The sequence below is a fragment of the Stigmatopora argus genome, chromosome 22, assembly GCF_051989625.1.
Source record: "Stigmatopora argus isolate UIUO_Sarg chromosome 22, RoL_Sarg_1.0, whole genome shotgun sequence".
NCBI lineage: Eukaryota > Metazoa > Chordata > Actinopteri > Syngnathiformes > Syngnathidae > Stigmatopora > Stigmatopora argus.
Window position 1 is genome coordinate 12,332,722 of NC_135408.1, and position 23,741 is coordinate 12,356,462.

The following is a 23,741-nucleotide window of genomic DNA, read 5'->3' on the forward strand; positions in this document are numbered from 1 at the left end:
GATTGCAAACACAGTTCATTTTACTCAAAGATTTCTTACTGCACACACACGAACACTTTTTTACAGTGCATGTAAGTTATTTCATCAAACAGCGTTGTGTACATGTAACAACCTGTTTCTTTAAAACTCGTCTCATCCCTTTGTCAGTCATTTCTGGGATTGGCGCCGAAATCAGCGGTTCTCGCGAGATCCATGACACCGGAATTAGTCGTCTGACTTCCGGTTTACGTTCTTATTGCTAAATTGCTATTGTAGAGCTGCTTTAAACTCACGGCTGCGCGCTTTTCTCCTCAAAATGAAACAAAACAGTTGCTATCTAAATGATTAAAAGTAAGTCTGCACTCGAATGTATTTTTTAGCGTTACGCGTAAACTTGCAAAACCGACGGAAACGCCAGTGAACTCTTGCGTAGCTCCGATGTTATTAGCATATGATATGGTCATTCTAATGTTCTTCACGGATTGAAAGATAACATTGCTGGTTAGTCCAATAACAGGTCAGGATTAATATCAAACTCTTTGGGCACTAATTACCGAGAGGGCTCACCGTCCAAAGAAAGGTAAGTGGAAACGTATCCGCTATGTAAACAATACCAACACTTAGCTTCTGTCATGTGTCAGTCACTGTGTTTTATTCAAGACATACACTCGCATCTATACATGAAATCTTTTTTTCGTCAGAATGTCTGACTCGGACAGTGATGAGGATCAAGATCGCCCCTTTTCCATCACTGGCTTCTTGTTTGGAAACATAAATGAAGATGGCCAACTTGAAGGCGACAGTGTTCTGGACAATGTGAGACCCCAAAATGTTCAACGTTTGAATGCCGTTAACATTTTGTTCATCCTCGAGTGTGTTTGATGTTATAAAAATACTTTGTTAATGAATAATTACTCATCTGAGTAGTAGATGTTTCCCCTCATCTGTGATGGATACAGAACGGGGGTTGTGGATAAATGCTTGCCTTCTGATTTCATTGAGTGCCATTTTCCATCCAGGAGTCCAAAAAGCATCTGGCTGGTTTGGGCAATCTGGGTCTGGGCTCTCTCATCACCGAGATCACGGCCAATGAGGATGAGGAGCAAGAGGAAAAAAATGCCCCCAATGTGGATGCTGAGGGTGAGTGAGTGGATCTCAAAGCCACGGCTTGGAGGGTTATTGCAGACAGAAGGTGGAATTTTGGTCATTTTTGTTGACTTCATCCAGGTTGGGTGAAAAGCACCGAAGACGCAGTCGACTATTCTGACATCAGCGAGGTTGCCGAGGATGAATCGCGGAAGTACCGACAGGCTATGGGATCTTTGCAGCCCTGCAGAAAAAACGGTCAGCAATTATTGATAGCATCCGTTGACCATCGGAATGCAGCGATTTCCAAGAGTTAGTCCAAATTCCTAAAATTCCCCATGCAGACGATGAGGACGACTACGACGCAGATTGCGAGGACATCGACTCCAAGCTCATGCCTCCTCCACCACCACCGAGCCTTTCCGCGGCCGCTAAAAAAGACGAGCCATCGTCTCAAAGTGCAAGTGGTGAGGATGACCAAAATTATTCTGTCTATTCGTTTGCTATTGCTACTTTGCAGCTTTTCATTTTTTTTGCTCCACAAAATATTTGTCTGTCTCTCTCCATGACAGCTCCAGAAGAGGGCGACGGTATCATCCTGCCATCTATCATCGCGTCATCATCTACAACAGAGAAAGTGGACTTCAGCAGTTCTTCTGACTCCGAATCGGAAACGGACCGGCCCGGCCCAGCCTCGGGTCCGGGGGGCCCGCCGGATAGCCTCACCCTCCCGCTTGCCGGCATCATGCAGAAAGATGCCGCCAAAGCTCTGCCCGGCGTCACGGAGCTCTTCCCAGAGTTTCGACCCGGAAAGGTACCGTATTAACCTGAATACAAGACAATGTTATTTTGCTTCATTCGAATGATGCAAAAACTGTCTATCACGTCTTAATATCGGAACATTTAAATATATAAACAAAAGTGCAATCACAACAAAATGACCATAACTGCATTAGCGATCAAAGTGAAGTCTAATTGTAACTGTTAAGTTAGCATTTGCTCTAAAAATATCTGGTGCCATTTAGCATTACCAATGGGAATACAGTAATCCCTCGAATATCGCGGTTAATGTAAACCAGACATGGCGATCATCGAAAAATCGCCTATTATAACTACCTCTTTTTTTTCAGTGTTGAGTCCTTGTAGCAAGAGTGGCTTCCGCTTACGAGTTTAAGCGTAGATTTGGACAATTTATGAACTTTAAAAAAAAATTAAATTAATAACAGAAAAAAAATGCAAAGAAGTAAATTCGTGATAATTGAAGTCGCGATGATTGAGGGAAGACTGTAATGTCTAGACCCCGAATGTAAGACGACCCCCACTTTTTTGGTCTGATTTCAATGCAAAAAACACTGTCTTATAATACGATAAATGGGTTGTAATGGTCTCATTGTGAACTAACAGCCGGCCCCCGTCTCCTAGGTTCTGAGATTTTTACGGCTATTCGGCCCGGGGAAGAACATGCCGTCAGTGTGGAGGAGCGCCCGCAGGAAAAAGAAACGGAAGCACCGGGATCTTCAGCAGCCCGGCTCTCCTCCGCCCGAGGGGGAACTGGAAGACCAGAGACAAGATAAGACGTCCGGGTGGCATTACGAGTACGCCAACCCTCCTCCGCCCGAGCAGTGTCTTTCGGACGACGAGGTCGACATTTGATTACGAGAAGAAAATAAAAATATACTATTGGCTCGATAAGCATCACCCCTTCACAGCCCCCCCAAATTTTCTACACCGCAACAGATCAGCATGATGGCACCGGTGGAATCCAAGTTTTCGCAAGCGTGCGGCGACGGAGACAAAGAGACGGAATCGCGACCCAAAGTGGCCGAATGGCGCTACGGGCCGGCCCAGCTCTGGTACGACATGATGGGGGTCTCCGAGGACGCCAGCTATTTCACTTACGGATTGAAGCTGAAGGAAAAACACTCTGGCGAGTCTCGGGAGCACAACACACGTGAAGAAAGGGCAAAGATGTCCGAGGAGGTCGGTCGGCCTGTGTGTGAAATGACGCCACAAAAATAGGGCGGGTCTATTGTGAACATGTGTGTGTGTGTTTTTTAAAATTGTGTTTGTAGATGGAGAAGAGTTTAGACGGAGAGGAAGAGCGAACGGCCCTGGAGAATGAGCTCTTCTTGATGGTTACACAACTGCAATGGGAAGATGACATTATTTGGAATGGGGAGGATGTCAAGCACAAGGGCACCAAAAGTCAGCGTGCCAGTCTGGCCGGGTGGCTGCCGTCCAGCATGACCCGCAACGCCAACGCTTACAACGCCCAACAAGGTCAGCCCCGCTGGTCCGTGTGTCGGAATCCAAAACAACGAGCGTGTAAACGCGTTTCATGGTGACATTTGTTCTCCTTCAGGACTGGCCAGAAGTAATTCCCAGTTGGTTACGCCGACACCCCATCTTCTGCCCAAAACCTTGTCCATCACTGGCATCAAGAGGGATAAAAGCAGCCACGATCATCAATGTGAGTTTTTTTTCAGGTATTAAATGACAGGCAAATGATGCCCCGTGTTGCTGCAAAAAAACATGACTCGAACATACCAAGAATAATTCGTCGTTTCGGCGAAACGTCTTTAGGCGAATCATCCGGTCACGCAAATGTCTTGTTTTGTATTTTTATTGGCTTACTCTTTGCTCACAGCCAATCAGGAAGACGATGCTCCCTGGTTCTCCATTTTCCCCATCGATAATGAAGATTTGGTGTACGGGCGCTGGGAAGACAACATCATCTGGGACGATCAGGAGATGGACCACTTCCTCACTCCGCCGGTGCTTACGCTGGACCCCAATGACGAGAATATTATTCTAGGTATGTTCAAGTCATATTTTGTTCAAGTCATGTTTTTTTTGCAGCAAACGGGGCATAACTTGCCTGTCATTTAACTGCTTCCTGGTTTTGTCACGTGGGCCTGTCGTAAATCTTCTTTTTTCCGGTTTCCATCCAGAAATTCCAGACGAAAAAGAAATGTCGACCTCTCACTCGCCATCGAAAGAGAATAAGAAGGAAACCGCCATCAAAAAAAGTCGCATACTGCTCGGGAAGACCGGGGTGATAAAAGACGAGCCGCAACAGGCAAGTCTAAAGAAAAAAGGGTGCTTGCACAAATCTTTATTTGCCCAATTGAACTTTTTGGGAAGCGATAGATGTCTTAACGTGTCTATTTATAATGATATGTGCCCTGCGAGGCTGTCATTCAATTCATATGTACTGCACGGCAATGCATAAAATTGCAATTGCAATGCCTCTGTTTATTTTGAAGAAGTGTTCATATAAATGGTACATTCCAATAGATGTCTAACGCTTCTGAAGGTTCAGGTCTTTGAGTATTTTTGTCTGAACTCAGAACATGTCCCAACCTGAAGTGAAGGACCCCTGGAACCTCTCTAACGACGAGTTCTACTACCCCAAGCAGCAAGGTTTGCGGGGCACTTTTGGCGGCAACATCATTCAGGTGAGTTAGCGCTAAAGCTACAGCTAAAGTAAATACGGAGATTTTCAGATCCAGCTAAAACTACAAAAGACTGACATTTTGCCCATTTATTTTGAACAGCATTCCATCCCAGCCCTGGAACTGAGACAACCTTTCTTCCCGACTCACATGGGACCCATGAAGTTGCGGCAATTCCACAGATCCACGCTGAAAAAGTACTCCTTTGGGCCTTTGGCTCAGCCCGGTCCGCATCCCGCTCAACCACTGCTCAAGCATATTAAGAAGAAGGCCAAGGTGACATTTTGTCAAATTGATTCTTGATTTTTACCCATGCACGTACACACACGCACACAGTCGGACAAAGACGAATAAACAATGATGCGAATGGCAACACAGATGCGGGAGCAGGAGAGGCAGGCTTCCGGAGGAGGCGACATGTTCTTCATGCGCACCCCTCAGGATTTGACGGGCAAAGATGGAGATCTGATTCTGGCAGAGTACAGTGAAGAACACACTCCCCTCATCATGCAAGTGGGCATGGCCACCAAGATTAAAAACTACTACAAAAGGGTGGGTATGGCGCTCCGTGAGCAGGAAGAAGCAGGGAATTTCGCCAAGAAGCGTCCAACCAGTTTGTCTGTTCATTCAGAAACCCGGAAAGGATCCCGGGGCGCCGGATTGCAAATACGGAGAAACCGTCTACTGCCACACCTCGCCGTTTCTGGGCTCTCTACATCCCGGACAGCTGCTCCAAGTCAGCATCATTATGGCTAACAATTTCATCTGGCGTGTTCCTGACCTATCCCTCCATTCCTTTCTTTGCAGGCTTTTGAAAACAATCTTTTCCGCGCCCCCATCTACTTGCACAAGATGCCAGAGACGGATTTCTTGGTCATCCGAACGCGCCACGGCTACTACATCCGAGAAATAGTAGACATCATGGTGGTGGGTCAGGCCTGTCCCTTGTACGAAGTTCCTGGCCCCAACTCCAAAAGAGCCAACACGCACATAAGAGACTTCCTTCAGGTACGCCCACTTGGCCAAGCACTCATTTTACAAAAAAAAAACATGTTATTATTATTTTTTCACGTGTTACTTTTTTTTCGCATTACAAAAACACCTTGAAACTGGAGCGCCGCATCCCTCTCTGCCTTTCAGGTGTTCATTTACCGGCTGTTCTGGAAGAGCAAGGACCGTCCGCGGAGAATCCGCATGGAGGACATCAAGAAGGCTTTTCCGGTGCATTCCGAGAGCAGCATCCGAAAAAGACTCAAACTCTGCGCCGACTTCAAGCGCACAGGTACAACCGAGCGGCCGATTTTCGACCTTTTAGCTTCGGCCGTCTGCTTCCCGCCAACGAGTTTCCGCCGTTTTGCTTTGGTCTCCGTCCCAAGGCATGGACTCCAACTGGTGGGTGCTGAAGCCCGACTTCAGATTGCCCACGGAGGAAGAGATCCGCGCCATGGTGTCCCCGGAGCAATGCTGCTCTTACTATAGCATGCAGGTGGCCGAACAGAGGCTCAAGGTAAGGGTGAAATGGCACGCCACCACGTTGAAACCGGCGGTCGAGATCACCAAATGCCAAGCTTTAGCTCACCGATTATTGAAGACACTCGGCAATATGATGTATTCACGCCATTTTACATCACAAGTGGCTTTGTGTTGATCCGCGGCCAAACGTCTCAGACGGCGAAAACTGACAACTTTGGGTTTAGCGAATGTCAAAACGAGCCGCCAAATGGCTCAAATCTCGTCGAGTTTGAGTAAAAACGCAGCATTGCAACGATGAACGTTGTGGAAGTACTTCAAGTTGTCCTACGTCTACTTTCAGGATGCCGGATATGGCGAAAAATCCTTCTTCGCACCAGAGGAGGAGAACGAAGAGGACTTCCAAATGAAGATTGACGACGAGGTATTCTCTTGGTCCGCTTTTCATCCCTCCAAGCGCAAATGCCGAAGCCACATTTCAACATCCCCTTCTTTTCATTTTGTTCCGTTCTCGCTCAGGTGCGAACGGCTCCCTGGAACACCACGAGAGCCTTCATCTCTGCCATGAAGGGAAAATGCCTGTTGGAGGTTTCCGGCGTGGCCGACCCGACGGGCTGCGGAGAAGGATTCTCCTACGTCAAAGTGCCCAACAAGCCCACCCAACAGAAGGTGCGAGCCATTGTTTGACCAGGAATGGCGCGTCGAGGCCGAGCTGGTTCATTACCCCGTAAATTTGGGTTAAGATCAACCAAAATGAGGCTTGTTTTCTCTTCCAGCATGCCTGTAATGTCCATAAACCCTTGATACTGGTGAGTTTAGAAGCGTTCCAGAACATTGACCTCCATTTTAGAATGAAATAGGACAGCAGGGCACCCTAATATGATGGCAGAAATGCAAAACCAAATTGTGCTTCAGAAGCTTCTTGGCAATCCTGACTGGAGAGCTTGACGACTTGTAATTATCTTAACGCAAAGACCTTTACTCTTCATTGTCATGAGGTCTTGCATTTCGACCATGTTTTTTGTTTGTTTAATTTTCTTCTTACACTATCGGTCTGATAACGGGTGGATTTTGCACGGGTGCTTCTTCTCCAGGGTTGTTGGGCGATCGAGTACGGACGTTTAAAAATGTTCTCTCGGCTTCTTGGGTGATGACGGATGGGTGTTTAGCTTCAAAAATGCTCTCCAGTTTTGTTGGGTGATGAACTATGGAGGTTGATTTTTTTTTTTTTACAGGATGACAAGGAGCCACAACCTGCTAAGAAAACAGTGACGGGAACAGATGCGGATTTGAGGAGACTTTCGCTGAAGAACGCTAAGCAGCTGCTGCGCAAGTTTGGAGTTCCAGAAGAAGAGGTAAATTTGTTGTTTTTTTTGTTTTATCTCCTTCAAGCTTTTCCTTGTAAATGCGTCGCTTGGATTTTCTTGTCGCCATTAGATCAAAAAGCTGTCACGTTGGGAGGTGATCGACGTGGTGAGGACCATGTCGACGGAGCAGGCGCGTTCAGGAGAGGGCCCGATGAGCAAGTTCGCCAGAGGCTCCCGTTTCTCGGTGGCGGAGCACCAGGAACGCTACAAGGAGGAGTGTCAACGCATCTTCGACCTGCAGAACAAGTAAGCCATTTCAAAGTCCGTCCGCGGGACACGCCACTCAACGTGCCGTGACGTGCCGTGCCGCCCGCCAAAGGGTGCTGGAGTCCACGGAGGTGCTCTCCACGGACACGGACAGCAGCTCGGCGGAGGACAGTGACTTTGAGGAGATGGGCAAGAACATCGAGAACATGTTGCAGAACAAGAAGACCAGCTCCCAATTGTCACGCGAGAGGGAAGAGCAGGAGAGGCGGGAACTGCAGCGGATGCTCATGGAGGAGGAGAACGATCGAGACAACAAAGGACGCAAGGAGCGCCGCAAAGTCTTGTGTACGTTGTGTCTTCTTCTTTTTTGGCTGCCCTCCAGACGCATCTTCTATTTCACGCCTCTGCATTCCCTTTTCAGCCAGCTCCTTGTCCACCAGTTCCCACAAGGACGACGACACGTCCTCCGTCACCAGCCTCAACTCCGCGGCCACGGGGCGGCGCCTGAAGATCTACCGAACCTTCAGGGACGAGGACGGCAAGGATTACGTCCGCTGCGAGACCGTGCGCAAGTCCGCCGTCATCGACGCCTACACCAGGATCAGAACCACCAAAGATGACGAATTCATGTGAGTCGTGGCATCAGGCCGAGGGCGCCGGGGTCGGCAACCTCGAGAGCGTGCCGTGGTCACCATTCGCTCTTCAAATTGAGGCGGCACAACTCGTAGTCAGTCGGGAGCTCTCTCTCTATTCTGCTATCGAAAGTCAGTAAACCAAGTTGGCGTGACTGCCACTTTTCCGTAAGCCGTTTGGAGCGACCTTGACTGGCCGTCCTGACGCTTTCAGACGCAAGTTCGCCCTCTTCGACGAACAGCATCGAGAAGAGATGAGGAAGGAGCGTCGGCGAATCCAGGAGCAGCTGAGGAGGTTGAAGCGAAATCAAGAGAAAGACCGCTTCAAGGGGCCTCCGGAAAAGAAGTCCAAGAAGATGAAGGAGAGACCAGACCTCAAGGTAAAAGTAAGCTTGCCGATTAAGAATTATTCTATTCCCCTCCCTCCCTCTCTTATTTTGGAAAGGGTTGGCCTTGACATTGAATCGCTGGGACGGAGTAGGCCTTGCCGCTTTGTTTGATTGCCTTCTGAACGTTGTTCTCTCTCCCTCAGTTGAAGTGTGGCGCCTGCGGTGCCATCGGGCACATGAGGACCAACAAGTTCTGCCCCCTTTACTACCAAACCAACGCACCCCCGTCCAACCCGGTCGCTATGACCGAAGAACAGGAAGAGGAGTTGGAAAAGACGGTCATCCACAACGACAACGAAGAATTGATTAAAGTGGAAGGCACCAAGATCGTCCTCGGCAAGCAACTCATCGAGAGGTCGGCCGTCGTTCCATTGGGGATCCGTCTTCCCCTTTTAGCACTTTTGAGCGTTCATTTTCTTTTTTTTGGGCAGCGCCGACGAGGTGCGCCGAAAGTCTTTGGTGCTGAAATTCCCCAAGCAACAGCTCCCCCCGAAGAAGAAGAGACGAGTCGGCAACGCCGTGCATTGCGACTATTTGAATGTAGGTCGCGTTTTACTCCGGCAACGAAAACAAAACAAAAATGCAAACGTTTTTCTCTTGTTTGTTTTTTCCCCGCTTCCACGTAGAAACCGCACAAGGCCATCCACCGCCGACGCACCGACCCCATGGTGACCTTGTCCTCTGTGCTCGAGAGCATCATTAACGACATGCGCGACCACCCCAACGTAAGTGCCGCCGACGGTCCTTCCTCGAGTTTGAGTTGGATTTATTTCATAAAGGGACAATAAATATTCACGAACATATGCACGTACCGTATCGGCCCGAACATAAGACGGTGTTATTTTTTTGCATTGGAATAAAACTGAAAAATTGGGGGTCGTCTTACATTCGGGGTCTAGCATAGCACCATTTTGGGCCTTCAACACGCCCGTTAAATGTCCTACTCTTCAAAACTCCTTTTTTTTTTTTGTTAGACCTATCCTTTCCACACGCCGGTCAACGCCAAGGTCGTGAAGGACTACTACAAGATCATCACGCGACCCATGGACCTCCAAACGCTGCGGGAGAACGTTCGCAAAAGATTGTACCCGTCCAGGGAGGAGTTCCGTGAAGCGGTGGAGCTCATTTTCAAGAACAGTGCCACGTACAACGGTGCGGAATTTGCGCCGGTGACATTCCGAGACGCCGCCGTGTTTCACGTCCGCTTGATCTTTTCAGGAGCCAAACATCCAATCACGCAAGTGGCGCAGTCCATGCTGGATCTGTGCGATACGAAGCTAAAAGAGGCAAGTGTTTTCTCCAGTGGGTTTTTTGGTCTTCTTCTTCTTTTGTTTCACCTCCGTTCAAAGTTGAAAATCCTTGCGCAGAAAGAGGACAGACTGGTGCGACTGGAAAAAGCCATCAACCCCTTGCTCGACGACGACGATCAAGTGGCCTTCTCCTTCATCCTGGACAACATCGCCACCCAGAAGATGATGGTGGTTCCCGATGTAAGAACTGAGGGGGGTCAAACTTGAGTTTGGTTCGCTTGTGGCAATTTGTTTATTGATTTTTTTTTAAAAAAAATTGTTACGAACAGCTCATTTCTCCTTTCTTTTGCAGTCATGGCCGTTCCACCATCCCGTCAACAAGAAGTTTGTGCCCGATTATTACAAAGTGATCGTCGACCCGATGGACTTGGAGAGCATTCGCAAGGTAAAATGGAAAATAGGTGTGTGTATTGATTTTGGCGGTTAGGAGAAAAAGACTAGCATATCAAATTGAAAGAACGGCAATAGACTTCCATTCCATTTAGACTGGGAGGACTTTGATTGCAATTTGGATGGTGTCGATTGCGATCAATGGCAGCTAAAGACTTGATGAATCATTTTCTCTTGAAATTTAACAGAACATCTCCAAGCACAAGTACCAGAACAGAGAAACCTTCCTCTCAGATGTTACTCTCATCCACACAAACAGCGTCAAATACAACGGTCAGTAAAAAAAACGGAATACTAATTGCTTTAATGGGAGTTTTCTGTATATGACTATGTTAAAAGTATGTTGGAAAAATATTTGAAATCACTAGTGAAGTTTTATTTTTGACAGTGCGGTATGAATTACAACTTGAATTGTCTTTTAAAGGACGCGACAGTCCGTACACCAAGACGGCACTTGATATCATAAGCGTGTGCAGACAGACCTTGGACGAGGTGGGCTGAAATACAACATATTATTTTCCACTTCAGAGATGTCTCAAGTCGGCCATTTTGTGTCAAAGATGAGTTGCAATTTGTAATTTTCCAAATGTTCTCGTTCCCCCAGTATGACGAACACTTGACGCAGCTTGAAAAGGACATTTCCACCGCCAAAGAGGCAGCTCTGGACGCCGCCGACTTTGAAAGTCTGGAAATGGCTCACGGCTCCTACCTGGCGCAGGTAGTCCAACCCATTAAAGACGGCGATTTACCTGGCTTATTCGCCGCCGATGTCGGCCACGGAATGAAAAATGTTTTCGGGAAGTGACTTTATTTTTGAAGCATGCTGTACTCGTTCCCCCTCTTGTTTATGTATGCAGTATGACGATCTGGATAAGGACATATCCTCCGCTAAAGGCTCATTTATGGACCTACAGAGGCTGGCCACATCTTCGCCCTACTTAGGCCAGGTACGGAGATGGCCGGCTGGCCGAGTTCCTCAAGTTTCTCTTCCATGTGACCCTCGCTAGCGCCGTTATTATTATTTTTTTCCCGCTCTTAAACCTGCTCTGCTCCTCAGGTTCGCCACGGGAGAAGGCTGAGGGAAGAAGAATCGGATGTGGATATCGAAGGCTTCGAGGAGGAAGACGGCAAACCCAAAACACCCGCTCCCGTGAGTATCGCCATGCTAACGTTCGCTCGTTAGCGGAACGTTAGCGCTCATCATGCCGACGGCTCCGCGAGCACATTTGGCAGGCCGAAGACGCGGAAGGCGATCTCGAGGACGACGACGACGACGAAGACATGCTGCTGCCGCCGCGCAGGCGAACGCACAACCGTCAGGAGGAGGAAGACGAGCGAAGATCCAACCCCCTCACGCACGCCAGCGTCTTATATCAGGACCTTCTCATGTCCGACGGAGAGGACGATGCCAGCGAAGAGGAGGGGGACAATCCCTTCTCCTGTAAGTCAACTAAGCCTGGCGGATTTTCAAGAGTCTTTGCTGCACACGCACAATTTACAACACTCCTCCTCCTCCTCCTGCTCCAGCCATTCATCTTTCAGAGAGTGGTAGCGACTCGGACCGAGAAGTGGATGTGCGACCTCCACCCCCGAGGAGGGCTCAAGAAACGGCGCGCATGGGAATGGAGCAGGACGAAAGCATGATGTCGTACGAGGGAGACGGAGCCGACGATGGGGCTCACGTGGAAGACAGTAACGTCAGGTAAGGAAGCTGACGTCGTCTCGATGATTGTTTTTTTTTTCGTTTTGTCTATTGAAATATTAGCGCCACCGAATGAATAATTGAAGTGCAAATCTCACACAATGCAAGCTTTCCGTCGTAACGGTCCCGGGACATTGTCCCGACCTCTCTCAGCTACGGCAGCTTTGAGGAGAGCCGCGGTCGGGTGCAGCCTCCGACCGGGGGGAACCACCCGGAAGACGATGGAATCAGCGAGGAGGAGGAAGAGGAAGACGAAGAGGACGGCGCGCGAAGGAGAGGCCCGCCTCCACATTCTCAGGTTCTGCTCCGAGTTTTTTTTTCATGCGACACGCTCCAAATGGATGGGCCACTGTAACTTGACTGGTTTCAGTATGACGAAAAGGATGCCAAATGGTCATTCATGGACTTGGAGAGGCACAGCGCAACGCCTGCGCCATACGCGCAGCAGGTAGGAGAAGACTAAAATGGTATTGTAATTGTAAATAAGGCTTCCGCTCATATTACGTCGGCTTGACTTTTTCCCCATGGACCGTATCTCAGCCGTGGCAGCTACGAGGAAACCGGCAGGACGACGCCAACAGCGATGAAGAAGAGGAAGATGAAGAGGAAGACGCTCGCAGGAGAGGTCCGGCTGTTCTTTCTCAGGTCCAACTCAGCGAGGATGAGGAGAGTGAAGAGTTTCGATCCATCGGAGGGGACAGTGACATGGAATCCGACTAGCTTCGGCTTGAGCTTCTTTTTATTTGTATTTTTTAAAGGTGTATATAAAATCAAGAAAGCATGTTTGCAAGTGTAACCATGAGAAGGATTTTACTATATATATATGTAAAAATATTGTACATTGTTCTGTGAACCATGTTTACAACATTTTACACCATCGACGCTCCGTTAATAGGCATTTATTTCAGGCATTATATTAATGTGAGACATGTTTTTGTTTGTTGTTTCCCAATTTACATTCTTCAGTAAAAAATGTGAAAATAAAATCAATTTTTCCTTGGAAAAACAAACTAGTTTGGTGTTTTCATTGTATATTTTTCTAGCCTCAAATTCTGAAGCATTTATAACTGGAGAGTAGTAGTGCTTTTTGGTGCAATTTGTGACAGTGTTAGCAAGAGTATCCGATTAAAGATGACTTATTTGATGTTCAGGATGAAAAAAAATCTTTAATGAATATGGAAACTTTGACTTGCTAACATAAGCCGTGAGATGTTGGGTGGGACATGTTGATATACTGGTATCGTATGGAACTGATACAAAATGGCCGACAAGGGTTAACCACTCATAGAGTGCGTTTACGCATCTAGCTCTCTAGAAACAATATCCAATCTGCTTCCAACGTAACGGCCGACAAGGGATAACCAGTCACCGCGCCCGTTTACGCCTCTAGCGTGATACGTGATATCTAATCTACGCTTCCAGTCGCTAATTACGGAAGCCTTCCACCCGCTGGCAACAAAATGGCCTTCGTTGGAAAAGTTGCTTTTGTATTGAGGAACGCCGTCAGGGCTCCGCGATATTTGAAAGCTTTGACATGGCGCCGAGCTGCCGTTTGTGGCGCAACTGTCACCACGGGCTTGCTAGCCTACTCTTACTCTTCTAGCTTGAAGGCTCCGAGTCTTCCTCTCGTCGTCGTCGTTCATGCCGACGAGCAAAACGTGAGTAGGCACCTGAACAAGTTCAACTCTTACTTACATCGACTCGAATAGTATGCTCAAATATGTTGAAATGTAGCCGCGACGCGAGTCAAATGGAATAGACTTTAAACGCCACACCCACCAAATGTGGTCGTTGTAGCTTCAGCATTCGTTTTAATGGGCAGTGAAAAAAATAGGTCGTGTTGAGGTGTTTTGTCCTGCTTCCAGGAGACTCCGACTCCGAGTCCAGTTCCAGTTCCCCAAATGTCTGCCAGAAAGAGGCGTTTCATCCAGTTCGCCTCCATCGTTTATGAAGAGGAGCCTTACATGACGCCGAGAGACTTTCTCTTCTCTGTGATGCTGGAGAATGTTGATCGTAAGTAAGTTTTTTTTGTCAGTCATGAAATTGGAGTGCTACCATCCCTAAGCACAAGATTTGGGGAAACTAATAGCATTTGCATACCTGTCAACCTCTGCCGATAACTGCCCTTATAAATGATTATTGATTCCCCTTACAAACCTCCAAAAAACCTTACAAACACCGTACGAGTCGTACATATGTTAGCAAGTCAGTAACCTAAAAAATGAATATTTGTGTATGTTTGTTGTCCTTCCCTCAGGAAAGTTGCAGAAGAGAGTCCTAACAACAAAAGTAAGTGTCGCTTCAAAGATAGCTGTGTTTGCCTTTCATTTGGAGAGGAGGAATGAGAATGTTTGTTTACATGGTTGCAGAAGGTGGAGAAGATGATGCTTTCTGCTGCCAAAGCTCGACCTGGCAACAGCTTGTTCAGACTTTTGGGAGACAACGGTGAGTTTCCTTCCTGTTTACGGGTCCATAGAAATAGTTTTCAAACTGTATTATTCTAACGTTGATGCCATGTGGTTACGCAGGTTTGATTTCCTACACCGAATACCTGTTTTTGCTGACTATTCTGACCAGTAAGTAAGTTAGCAAAAACACAGGTGGGGCTTTTAAACGTGCGCCACCTTTTGAAAAGGAACGCTGCTGGCTTTTGCAGAGCCGCGAACGGGATTTCACATCGCTTTCAAAATGCTTGATGTGGATGGCAATGAGCAGGTGGACAAAAAGGAGTTTATGAAGGTAAAGGCAATGACCGCCGTCCTTTATCGCATATATTGTCAAAGCCATTTAAGTACTGTTAGTAGTACGACACGCCAGGGGGACCATTTCACAAATGCCAATCCTTTCAAGGGAGGGACCTTTAAAAAAAAAATCTGTGTTGTTATGGCTAAAAAGGGCTACATAAATCATCTTTTTCAACGGTGAGTAGATTCAACAGATTTTAAACCTTTATTAATAGTATAAATGGATTAGGTCGCACCAACCAAAGAATGCACAAAGTAAGTGGAAAAAAATGTAGAAGTCAAACTGGACTATAAATTGCATTTTGAGGAGTTCTTTTTCAATTGGCCAAGAACAAACATGCTAAAGTGATAGTAAATGTATCATATTATTAGTCTGTCTGGCGTGTCAGTCTACATGAATAGATGGAAATATTTTGTTGTCGTTGCACGAATGTCACTTTTTGCATTTTTTAATGCTGCCTGACGCAAAGTTGTGCACCGAGGCTGCCCCGGTTGGAAGGTGAGACATCCTCTCCTACTCCAGGATTCTTTTAGGGATCCCATCAAATGTTCTCCCATTCTTTAGAATGGGCCCGTGGCAAATATCCTCCAGGATTCAAGCATGACTTCCTATTTTGTTTGTTTTTCAGCTCAAGCAAATCATCAGGAAGAGTAAAATCAACGTTTCGAAGGACGACGCCGAGGTTAGGGAAGCCGCGCCGTCCTTCCCTTCTCCTCGGCGGACCGGCCGGGTGACGCGTACCGTGTCGCTCTTTGCAGAAATCGGTGGAGGGGGGCGAGCGCGTGGACACCACGCTGCAGGCCTACTTCTTTGGAAAGAACGGAGAAAACAAGTTGCAGTATCAAGAGTTCCGCAAGTAAGAGACTCGCTGGCTTGCCCCATTTTGAGCAATCTCTCAAGAGAGCTCTTTGTGCCTTAGGTTCATGGAAGATCTCCAGGCGGAGGTCCAGGAGATGGAGTTCCGCCAGTTCTCCAGGGGAATGGACACCATGCGGCGGGAGGACTTTGCCGAGTGGCTGCTGCACTACACCAACGAGGAAGACAACCATGTCTACTGGGAGAACATGAGGCAGAGGATCCCCGCCGGCCAGGTAAGGCTTCCCCGTCCCTTCCTGCCTCCTGCCCACCCACCAAAACGCACCGTCTGGCAATCCCTTCTCGTTAGAGCATCACCTTCCAGGAGTTCAAGGCCTTCTGCCTCTTCTCCAACAACCTGGAGGACTTTGCCTTCTCCGTGAAGATTCTCAGCGAAGCCAATCGTCCCGTGGGGATGGGTAAGTGCTCCTAAGAAGCTGCCTGGCGTGGAGCTCCCTTCGCTGGCTTTTGGCTGACCTTTGGCTTTCACCCGCACGCAGCCCAGTTCAAGCGCGCGGTGAGGATCGCCACGGGCCACGACCTGTCCGAGAACGTCTTGGACACCGTCTTTCAGCTCTTCGACCTGGACGGCGACCGGCGCCTGAGCCACAAGGAGTTTGTCGGCGTGATGAAGGCGCGAGTGATGAGGGGGTTGAAGGTAGGTCCGCCGTTCCAAAATTATTTTTTTGCCAAAATAGGACACAAATGAGCGTCCCCCTGACCTCAGCTTGTGGCTTTTCTTTGTTCCCAAAAATGACCGTGTAGTAAGGCTTTTTTCTTTTAAAAAAGGATATAATAAGGCTTTATTTCTTTAAAAAGCGACATAGTATAGTAAGGCTTTTTTTCTTAAAAAAACGACATAGTATAGTAAGGCTTTTTTATCAAAAAATAAACGACATAGTATTATAGTAAGGCTTTTTTTCTTAAAAAAACAACATAGTATAGTAAGGCTTTTTTATCAAAAAATAAACGACATAGTATTATAGTAAGGCTTTTTAATTAAAAAAGGACATGGTATAGTAAGGCTTTTTATTTAAAAAAGGACATAGTATAGTAAGGCTATTTATTTAAAAAAGGACATAGTATAGTAAGGCTTTTTTCTTTAAAAAATGACCATTTATATAAGGTTTTTTTCTTTAAAAAATGACAGAGTATAGTAAGGATTTTATTCTTTAAAAAACGACATAGTATAGTAAGGCTTTTTTCTTTAAAAAATAACCATTTATATAAGGTTTTTTTCTTTAAAAAATGACCATTTATATAAGGTTTTTTTCTTAAAAAAATGACAGAGTATAGTAAGGATTTTATTCTTTAAAAAACGACATAGTATAGTAAGGCTTTTTTTATTAAAAAAAACGACAGACAGTATAGTGAGGATTTTTTTCTTTAAAAAACGACCATGTATAGTAAGGCTTTGTTTAAATAAAAAAACATCATAGTATGGTAAGGCTTTATTTCTTTAAAAAACGACATAGTATAGTAAGGCTTTTTTCTTAAAAAAATGACAATGTATAGTAAGGCTTTTTTCTTAAAAAACGACATAGTATAGTAAGGCTATTTTTCGTGAAAAAATGACATAGTATAGTAAGGCTTTTTTTGTGAAAAACCGACATAGTATAGTAAGGCTTTTTTTCTTAAAAAACGACATAGTATTGTAAGGCTTTTTTCGTGAAAAAACGACATAGTATAGTAAGGCTTTTTTTCTTAAAAAACGACATAGTATAGTAAGGCTATTTTTCGTGAAAAAATGACATAGTATAGTAAGGCTTTTTTCGTGAAAAAACGACATAGTATAGTAAGGCTTTTTTTCTTAAAAAACGACATAGTATAGTAAGGCTTTTTTCGTGAAAAAACGATATAGTATAGTAAGGCTTTTTTTCGTGAAAAAACGACATAGTATAGTAAGGCTTTTTTCTTTAAAAAATGACAATGTATAGTAAGGCTTTTTTCTTAAAAAAATGACCATTTATATAGTAAGGCTTTTTTTCTTAAAAAACAAAATAGTAAAGTAAGGTTTTTTTCTTTAAAAAATGACATAGTATAGTAAGGCTTTGTAAAAATAAAAAAACGACCTATGGTAAGGCTTTTTTTCTTTAAAAAACGACCATGTATAGTAAGGCTTTGTTTAAACAAAAATGACCATGTATAGTAAGGCTATTTTCTTAAAAAACGACATAATATAGTAAGGCTTTTTTTCTTAAAAAAATGACCATGTATAGTAAGGCTTTTTTCTTGCAAAAAAAAGGGTTAAAGTTTTTTTTAGTAAAAGGTATTAAGTCTTTTGTCGCAGGTATCCCTCCCCGCCGAAGACTACGACCACTAAACTTGGACTTCCTAAGTATTTTCGGTAAGAGGGCGCTTGATGAGTAAATGTAAAATTTAATTTTGAAAGGTTTTTTTTTAGTAAAAGGTCATTAGTCTTATGTCGGCGGGGAGGGACACCAAGAGTACGTCTGCGGGATGCGAACCAGCTTCCACTACATGGTAGCCATATACTCTACTGTGTGCGCTAAAGGGCCCTGCTACCGTCCCACTTAACTTGGACTGGCTCAGTATTTTCAGTAAGAGGGCGCTCGAGTAATTTGTCTAAGTGTGCAAGCCGCCTCCCTACTCAGCATTGTCCTGTCCAATCAAACTTTTTGGGTGTCTTATTTGAAATCCTAGCTAATAGCCAGTGTCTTGATTTTTTTGGGCCAGTTATTTTAACAAATTATGATGTAATGATTAAATGTAAAATTTAATTTTTAGTTTTTTTTAGTAAAAGGTAATTTATCTTATGTCGCAGGTGCCTCTCCCGCCGAAGGCGGGAGAGGCACCAAGAGTACGTCTGCGGGACGCGAACCAGCTTCCACTCGGTGGTAGGCGCATACTCTACTGTGTGCGCCAAGGGGCCCACCCACACACCCACTAAACTTCGACCGGCCAAGTATTTTCAGTAAGAGGGAACTCGACTCATTTGACTAAGTGTGCAAGCCACCTCCCTCACTCAGCATGGTCGTAATTTGGCTAAGTGTTTTGATTTTTTAGGCTAAGTATTTTAACAAATCTGGATGTAATGATTAAATGTAAAATTTATTTTTTAGGTTTTTTTAGTAAAAGGTAATTTATCTTATGTCGCAGGTGCCTCTCCCGCCGAAGGCGGGAGAGGCACCAAGAGTACGTCTGCGGGACGCGAACCAGGCTCCACTCGGCGGTAGGTGCATACTCCACTGTGTGCGCCAAGGGGCCCACCCACACACCCACTAAACTTGGACAGGCCAAGTATTTTCGGTAGGAGGGCGCTCGACTCAAATGACTAAGTGTATAAGCCACCGCCCTAAAAAGTATGGTCCTGCCCACTTGGTTTTTATTTGACCTGAAAAGTTGGAGGAGGTGTGGAATCCAACCCATTACCTTTTGTATGGTAAGTTGGTGCTCTACTATTGAGGCCAAGTATCCGTTTGAGCTGAAGAGTGAGAACTTGAAGGATGTGGGAATCAATCCACAAAACTTTTGTATGCTAAGTGGGCACTATACCTCATTTCTGGGTAAAAATGAAGAAATCCTGCGTGCGGTGGAAACGGGATCCAGTTTGATAGAGACCAAGCATATGCCTGAATTTGAAGGGGGGAAAAAAAGGGGCAATTCTGTGCAAATAAAAAGGCTTGTCTGAAATGTATTGGCTGACGTTTAGTGAAAGAAGTCCTTTTTGGACTGCTTTAAGGTCGGTCCACTGTCCAGCAAGACAAAAGTCACAAAATGGTCAAGAATGTGTGAGCGTACTCAAGTGTGGTTTAGCACAATATAGATAGCAGAGCTGGCAAAAGTCAGATATTTGGTAGAGAGAATTTTCAGATTTGATCACCCTTTTTCCAGTAGGAGTGGACACGCTACTTTTAAAATCATTCAACATTTAGAGAAGGTGCAAAATGGAAAACTGACTTCAAATGTGACATTACATTTCCAAAAGTGAAGTTAAAATGTCCAGCCGAAAACCTTTTTGTTAATGTCAATCGCTGAAGACAAAGCTTGCTAAAGACTGGTGTGGTCAACTACTGAAAATTGGTAGAATTCTTTCAATAAAAAAGCCTTACTATACTATGTCGTTTTTTGAAGAAAAAAGCCTTACCTGCTTCCTGCTCAAGCCCCTGGGCGCCCTCTTGTCTTCCCAGTCAATTGCAACTCTGTTTTCACGTGCAGGTTCAACCGCAGAACGGCTTGGGTGGCTACTGGAAATGCGTGAAGAGGGAGACCCTGAAGGCAGCACAGGAAGCGCTGGGAAACGGCAGCTGTCCCATCTGAGCCACGGAGACTTGGAAAGCATTTTTTGCAACAACATTTTATGCATGCAATGATTTTTGAAACATTATCGACTAAATTGTACCTTTTGTAAAGATTGTTCAACTTGCAGGATTGTTTTTGTACCTGTTTTTTGCAATTTTTTTGAGCCTCTTAATAGCATGCATTCTCTACATTTATTCTAAGAATGAATTTTGTCAAATACAAAAATTGATTTTGTTACCTATTTCTTTTAGGGCTGTAAAAAGGGGAATAAAAACATGAGTACCACAAATACTAAAAGAGCATACAAAGCGCTGGGGTTTGTTTGGTATTTATTGAATAAAGTTTGTTTAAAAAAAAAAGTTCCATCTGAGCATATGTCACGCTTGTGAAACAAACAGTAAACGAGAGAACAGGCAGCAATTCAACTCCATCCAGTAATACCTCGACATACGAGCAATTGGAGATAGGAGTCAATTTTTGCGCAAATATTTAGCTTGAGATATGAGACAAATTTGGATATGCGAACTAGTTATTTGATACTTTGTTAATAGATGGCCAATTAGAACAAATAAAAATGTTTTTCCAATCCAATATCCTGTTCTTGGTGGGGTTTTTTTTCAGAGGGAACAAATTAATTAGTTTTTAGTTCATTTCTATGGCAAACGTTCAATTGAGTTAAGAGTAAATTGACACACGAGCTCGGAACGAATGAAGCTCGTATGTCGAGGTACCACTGTACTTTGTAATTTAGCGTTGACATCCCAAAGTTTGTCCTTAACCGTTAAAACATTTCCGTGCCAGTTAACTTATACGCATGACACAAAGTAAATAAATGTCACTCACGCCAGTTAAAGAATGAGTGAACCTTTCGAGGAGGAGGAGGACGCCGTCTTTGGTCTTCGGACTACAAACAAAACGAATGAATGAATGAAATTGGACTTGTATCAAAAATAGAATTTACGGCCATTTTCAAAGCAAGTTGACATATCGGACGGGGCCATGGCACGCCACGCCAATTCCATCCGTGCCTTCCAAAAGGAAAATACTTTTTCACAAGAATATTTTTGAACTTTTTTTTTTGCCGAGCATTAGCGATCCGTTATCAATGTGATCCGTCTTTTTTTTTGCCAGGGGGGACTTTTTCATCTGTAAGAACCGTGTGCTTTCTATTCTAAATTTGGAAAATAGCCTGACGAAAAGCAAGAGTCTTATCATCCTTGTCTCACCCATCCTCTCTCTCTCTCTCGAGGCACATGCGGAACTGCGGCGAGGGCCGACCGACTCTGCTCGACGTGCTCGGGAAGTGCTTTGGAATCGTCGGCGTCAGTGTCGTCGTCCGCTGGAGGACAGAAAAAGGAAAAATACTTTTAAAACCTTCAAAATGCATCCAAACCCTAATCTTTGTCATTTTCAGCTATATATTATAAGCCAGCCGTGTCCCAACAACAGCCCGTGGACAAAAAATATCATTGAATACGGCCCCCGCAAGAGGCTGGAGTTAAACCTCCTTTCGGTTGCACTTCTCAACTTGAACACTAGATAGAGCTGTTCAGAGCCACATTGAAATCAATGTACTAAGAAATAGCGTGCAATTTAATTAGTTTGCATCCAATGTGACGAACCAATTTGTGATTTTCTTGACTATTGTGGTCATTTGATCTATGTTTCAGTCATTTTTTTGCAATACACTTAGGATCTCGGAAAAAAGGAGCTCTCACTCACCACCGCCGCTGACCGACGGGACGGCGACGTCAGGGGTCGCTCTCTTTCTTTACCGTCACGTCCCCGTCGCCGGCCAAGATGGTGGAGATCTCGCCCTGCATGAAGGCCCAGGGCACGGCCGATCCGGCCAGGGGACAGCGCTCCCCGCTGGGGCAGTAGACCTCTCCTCCTTGGCCCTGGCTGCGAATGAAGCCTCTCGTGCAGGGGAAGCAGAACTTGTGGTGCGGCACCGAGGGACACTGGACAAAGTGGGTGTCCTCCAGCCGTTCCCGGCACAGGGTGCAGCAGAGCAGGGCGCCCTGACCCCCGGCGGCGGCGGCGCCGGCAGACTCGCCGCCACCCGCCTGCGGGACGGAAGTGGAGGCGGCGGCGGCCGAGGGGCTGGCGGAGGCGGCGCGCCCCACGGCCGAGGACGCGCCGGGGCTGTCTCTGGCCACCTGGCCGGAGCTCAGGCTGTCCGCCACCCCCATGAGCGCCGACATGGGCGAGGGCTGGCCGTGCAGGCGAGGGGGGCCGTCCTGAGGGGCGCCCATTCCCGGAAGCGCTTCCATCCCGGGGTAGGCGCCCCTGGGCCACACCTCGGGTCGGCCTTCGCTTTCCCCGTTCTCCGATCCCGGGGAGGCTTTCCGGCGCCGGGCGGCGCCTTTGGCCGGGGCGGAGCGAGGGGCGGCGGCGGCGGACAGGCCGCCGCCGTCCGGATGCGGGAGGACCTCGGGAATGGGCGGCTCCTTAAACATACGCACGCCGTCGTTCAAAAGCTCCGCCAGCCCCCGCCAGTCGCCGCTCCCTTGCCGCTTCTCGTACTCCACGTAGCGCAAGCCCGAGTTGACGGCCTTGCCGGCGTCCTTGGCGGCGTCCCGGAACATCTGCCGGACCAGGTCGGGGACGCACGAGAAGATGACGCCGGAGCCGACGGGGTACTCGGCGAAGACCTTGAGCTCCAGCTCGGCGGCGGCCGTGGCGGCGGCGTCGAAGGCCAGCACCCTTCCCACCAGGTTGTGATCTTTCCTGAAGCGCACGGCGAAGGGAACGCAGGAGCTCAGAGCCAGCAGGACGTCCCGGACGACTTTGGGTCGGTTGGGCCAGCCTTCCATTTTGCTCCGCGCCACCTCGTTGAGCTCGGCCACGACTTCGCTGTTCCTCCACGCCCCCAGATCGATGCCCACCAGCGCGGACGTGCTGGCTCCCACGCCCAGAGCGGCGGCCTGTCTTCGGGAGACGGCGTCGCTCAGAATGGGCCCGGCCGAGACGACGATGGGAGCCCCGGCCGCCGCCGCGGCAGCGGCAGCAGCGGCCGCTGCCGCCGCCCTGGAGCTCGAGAGTGGCGCCAGGAGCCCGTGCGGGGACGCCACTAGACCCTGGGCGATGAGGGCGTGCGAAATGGTTCCGTGGAGACCGGGGAGAGCCCCCGTCATGGCCCTGCGAGTGTTGGGACTCTGTCGGCTGCTTTCGGACAACGCCACGTCTTCGACTCGGTGCAGGCCGTTGGGCAGGCGCGAGGAGACGCCGTAGTCCGCCCTGGCTCGCTCCCGCTCCCGTTCTCGTTCTCGCTCTCTTTCCCGCTCTCGCTCTCGGTCTCGCTCCCGCTCCAGGCGCTCTCCGTGCGGTGGCCGGCCGACTTCCGCCGAGCCGAGCGAGCTCGGCTTGCCCTGCTGCGGCCCGGGAGAGCGGCCCTCTAAAACGCCGTGCGTGCTCTTGAGTTGCCTGGCGGTTTCGATGAGCAGCTCGATTCTGTCCACGCCGTCGTAGTTGACGCAACCTCGGCAAACGGCTTCGCTAAACTCCCACAACATGGCCCAGGGCATCTTGGGGAGGTCGCAGAGGTAGCACCATTGCCGCCTCGAAGAGGGCTGCGATGTGGACGACATGTTGTTTACGAGGCCCCGAGCCTCGAGCGAGCAAACTTTCGCTACTAGGCCCGAGCCCTTGCGACGAACCTTCCCGGCGCTTCTCCCTTCGCTCGGCGGCCGCTCACCACATTCTGGCCACTTTCAAAGGTCCATGCAACGGAGTAATGTGTTCCGAGAAGTTAGGTGCTTTTCGACGGCTTCTTTTTCGGTTTGTTCGTGTCAGGCCGCGCAGAAGGAAGTCAAATTTTACAGGACACCGGAAACGCCGACGTGCTTTGCGGCCCCCCGAGGCATCATGGGAGTTGTAGGACCTGGCAAA

At 47.4% G+C, this 23,741-nt stretch overlaps 3 protein-coding genes across 4 annotated transcripts; 2 read left to right on the forward strand and 1 right to left on the reverse strand.

Annotated features, from left to right (window-relative positions):
- Positions 1 to 204: 204 nt before the first annotated feature.
- taf1 (TAF1 RNA polymerase II, TATA box binding protein (TBP)-associated factor) lies at positions 205 to 12,997 on the forward strand. Of its 2 annotated transcripts, none has more exons than XM_077592490.1 (43): positions 205 to 559; positions 681 to 795; positions 999 to 1,119; positions 1,207 to 1,323; positions 1,410 to 1,532; positions 1,638 to 1,879; positions 2,488 to 2,706; positions 2,803 to 3,045; positions 3,138 to 3,345; positions 3,428 to 3,535; positions 3,713 to 3,880; positions 4,017 to 4,144; positions 4,416 to 4,523; positions 4,623 to 4,796; positions 4,899 to 5,072; positions 5,152 to 5,256; positions 5,328 to 5,528; positions 5,661 to 5,802; positions 5,897 to 6,027; positions 6,334 to 6,414; positions 6,510 to 6,659; positions 6,767 to 6,799; positions 7,226 to 7,345; positions 7,428 to 7,603; positions 7,677 to 7,909; positions 7,986 to 8,193; positions 8,411 to 8,582; positions 8,729 to 8,940; positions 9,017 to 9,125; positions 9,212 to 9,310; positions 9,560 to 9,737; positions 9,804 to 10,075; positions 10,188 to 10,280; positions 10,474 to 10,558; positions 10,710 to 10,777; positions 10,890 to 11,003; positions 11,143 to 11,232; positions 11,343 to 11,435; positions 11,519 to 11,726; positions 11,813 to 11,987; positions 12,141 to 12,285; positions 12,358 to 12,435; positions 12,528 to 12,997. In XM_077592490.1, the coding sequence occupies exons 2-43, from the start codon at positions 682 to 684 to the stop codon at positions 12,705 to 12,707; spliced, it is 6,198 nt and encodes a 2,065-aa protein (XP_077448616.1). In that variant the 5' UTR covers positions 205 to 559; position 681; the 3' UTR covers positions 12,708 to 12,997. The 2 variants fall into 2 exon arrangements, with proteins under 2 accessions (XP_077448616.1, XP_077448617.1); XM_077592491.1 differs by having other exon boundaries at positions 12,370 to 12,435.
- Positions 12,998 to 13,325: 328 nt separating this feature from the next.
- micu2 (mitochondrial calcium uptake 2) lies at positions 13,326 to 20,441 on the forward strand. Its single transcript, XM_077591639.1, has 12 exons — positions 13,326 to 13,645; positions 13,853 to 14,000; positions 14,245 to 14,276; positions 14,357 to 14,432; positions 14,516 to 14,563; positions 14,644 to 14,726; positions 15,361 to 15,414; positions 15,491 to 15,588; positions 15,652 to 15,823; positions 15,898 to 16,006; positions 16,088 to 16,245; positions 19,767 to 20,441. Exons 1-12 carry the CDS (start codon positions 13,448 to 13,450, stop codon positions 19,866 to 19,868), a joined length of 1,278 nt encoding a protein of 425 aa, XP_077447765.1. The 5' UTR covers positions 13,326 to 13,447; the 3' UTR covers positions 19,869 to 20,441.
- LOC144067741 (interferon regulatory factor 2-binding protein 1-like) lies at positions 20,163 to 23,728 on the reverse strand. Its single transcript, XM_077591635.1, has 2 exons — positions 21,573 to 23,728; positions 20,163 to 21,189 (listed from the first exon to the last, which is right to left on the reverse strand). Exon 1 carries the CDS (start codon positions 23,438 to 23,440, stop codon positions 21,602 to 21,604), a length of 1,839 nt encoding a protein of 612 aa, XP_077447761.1. The 5' UTR covers positions 23,441 to 23,728; the 3' UTR covers positions 20,163 to 21,189; positions 21,573 to 21,601.
- Between the last annotated feature and the right edge of the window lie 13 nt (positions 23,729 to 23,741).

Coding starts and splice junctions, on each gene's coding strand:
- taf1 (XM_077592490.1), top strand. CDS start 682: ATGTCTGACTCGGACAGTGATGAGGATCAAGATCGCCCCTTTTCCATC. Junction 3,536..3,712: donor AAGCAGCCACGATCATCAAT/GTGAGTTTTTTT, acceptor CTTTGCTCACAG/CCAATCAGGAAGACGATGCT. Junction 9,126..9,211: donor TGCATTGCGACTATTTGAAT/GTAGGTCGCGTT, acceptor GCTTCCACGTAG/AAACCGCACAAGGCCATCCA.
- micu2 (XM_077591639.1), top strand. CDS start 13,448: ATGGCCTTCGTTGGAAAAGTTGCTTTTGTATTGAGGAACGCCGTCAGG. Junction 14,727..15,360: donor ACAAAAAGGAGTTTATGAAG/GTAAAGGCAATG, acceptor TTTGTTTTTCAG/CTCAAGCAAATCATCAGGAA. Junction 16,007..16,087: donor CAATCGTCCCGTGGGGATGG/GTAAGTGCTCCT, acceptor ACCCGCACGCAG/CCCAGTTCAAGCGCGCGGTG.
- LOC144067741 (XM_077591635.1), bottom strand. CDS start 23,440: ATGTCGTCCACATCGCAGCCCTCTTCGAGGCGGCAATGGTGCTACCTC.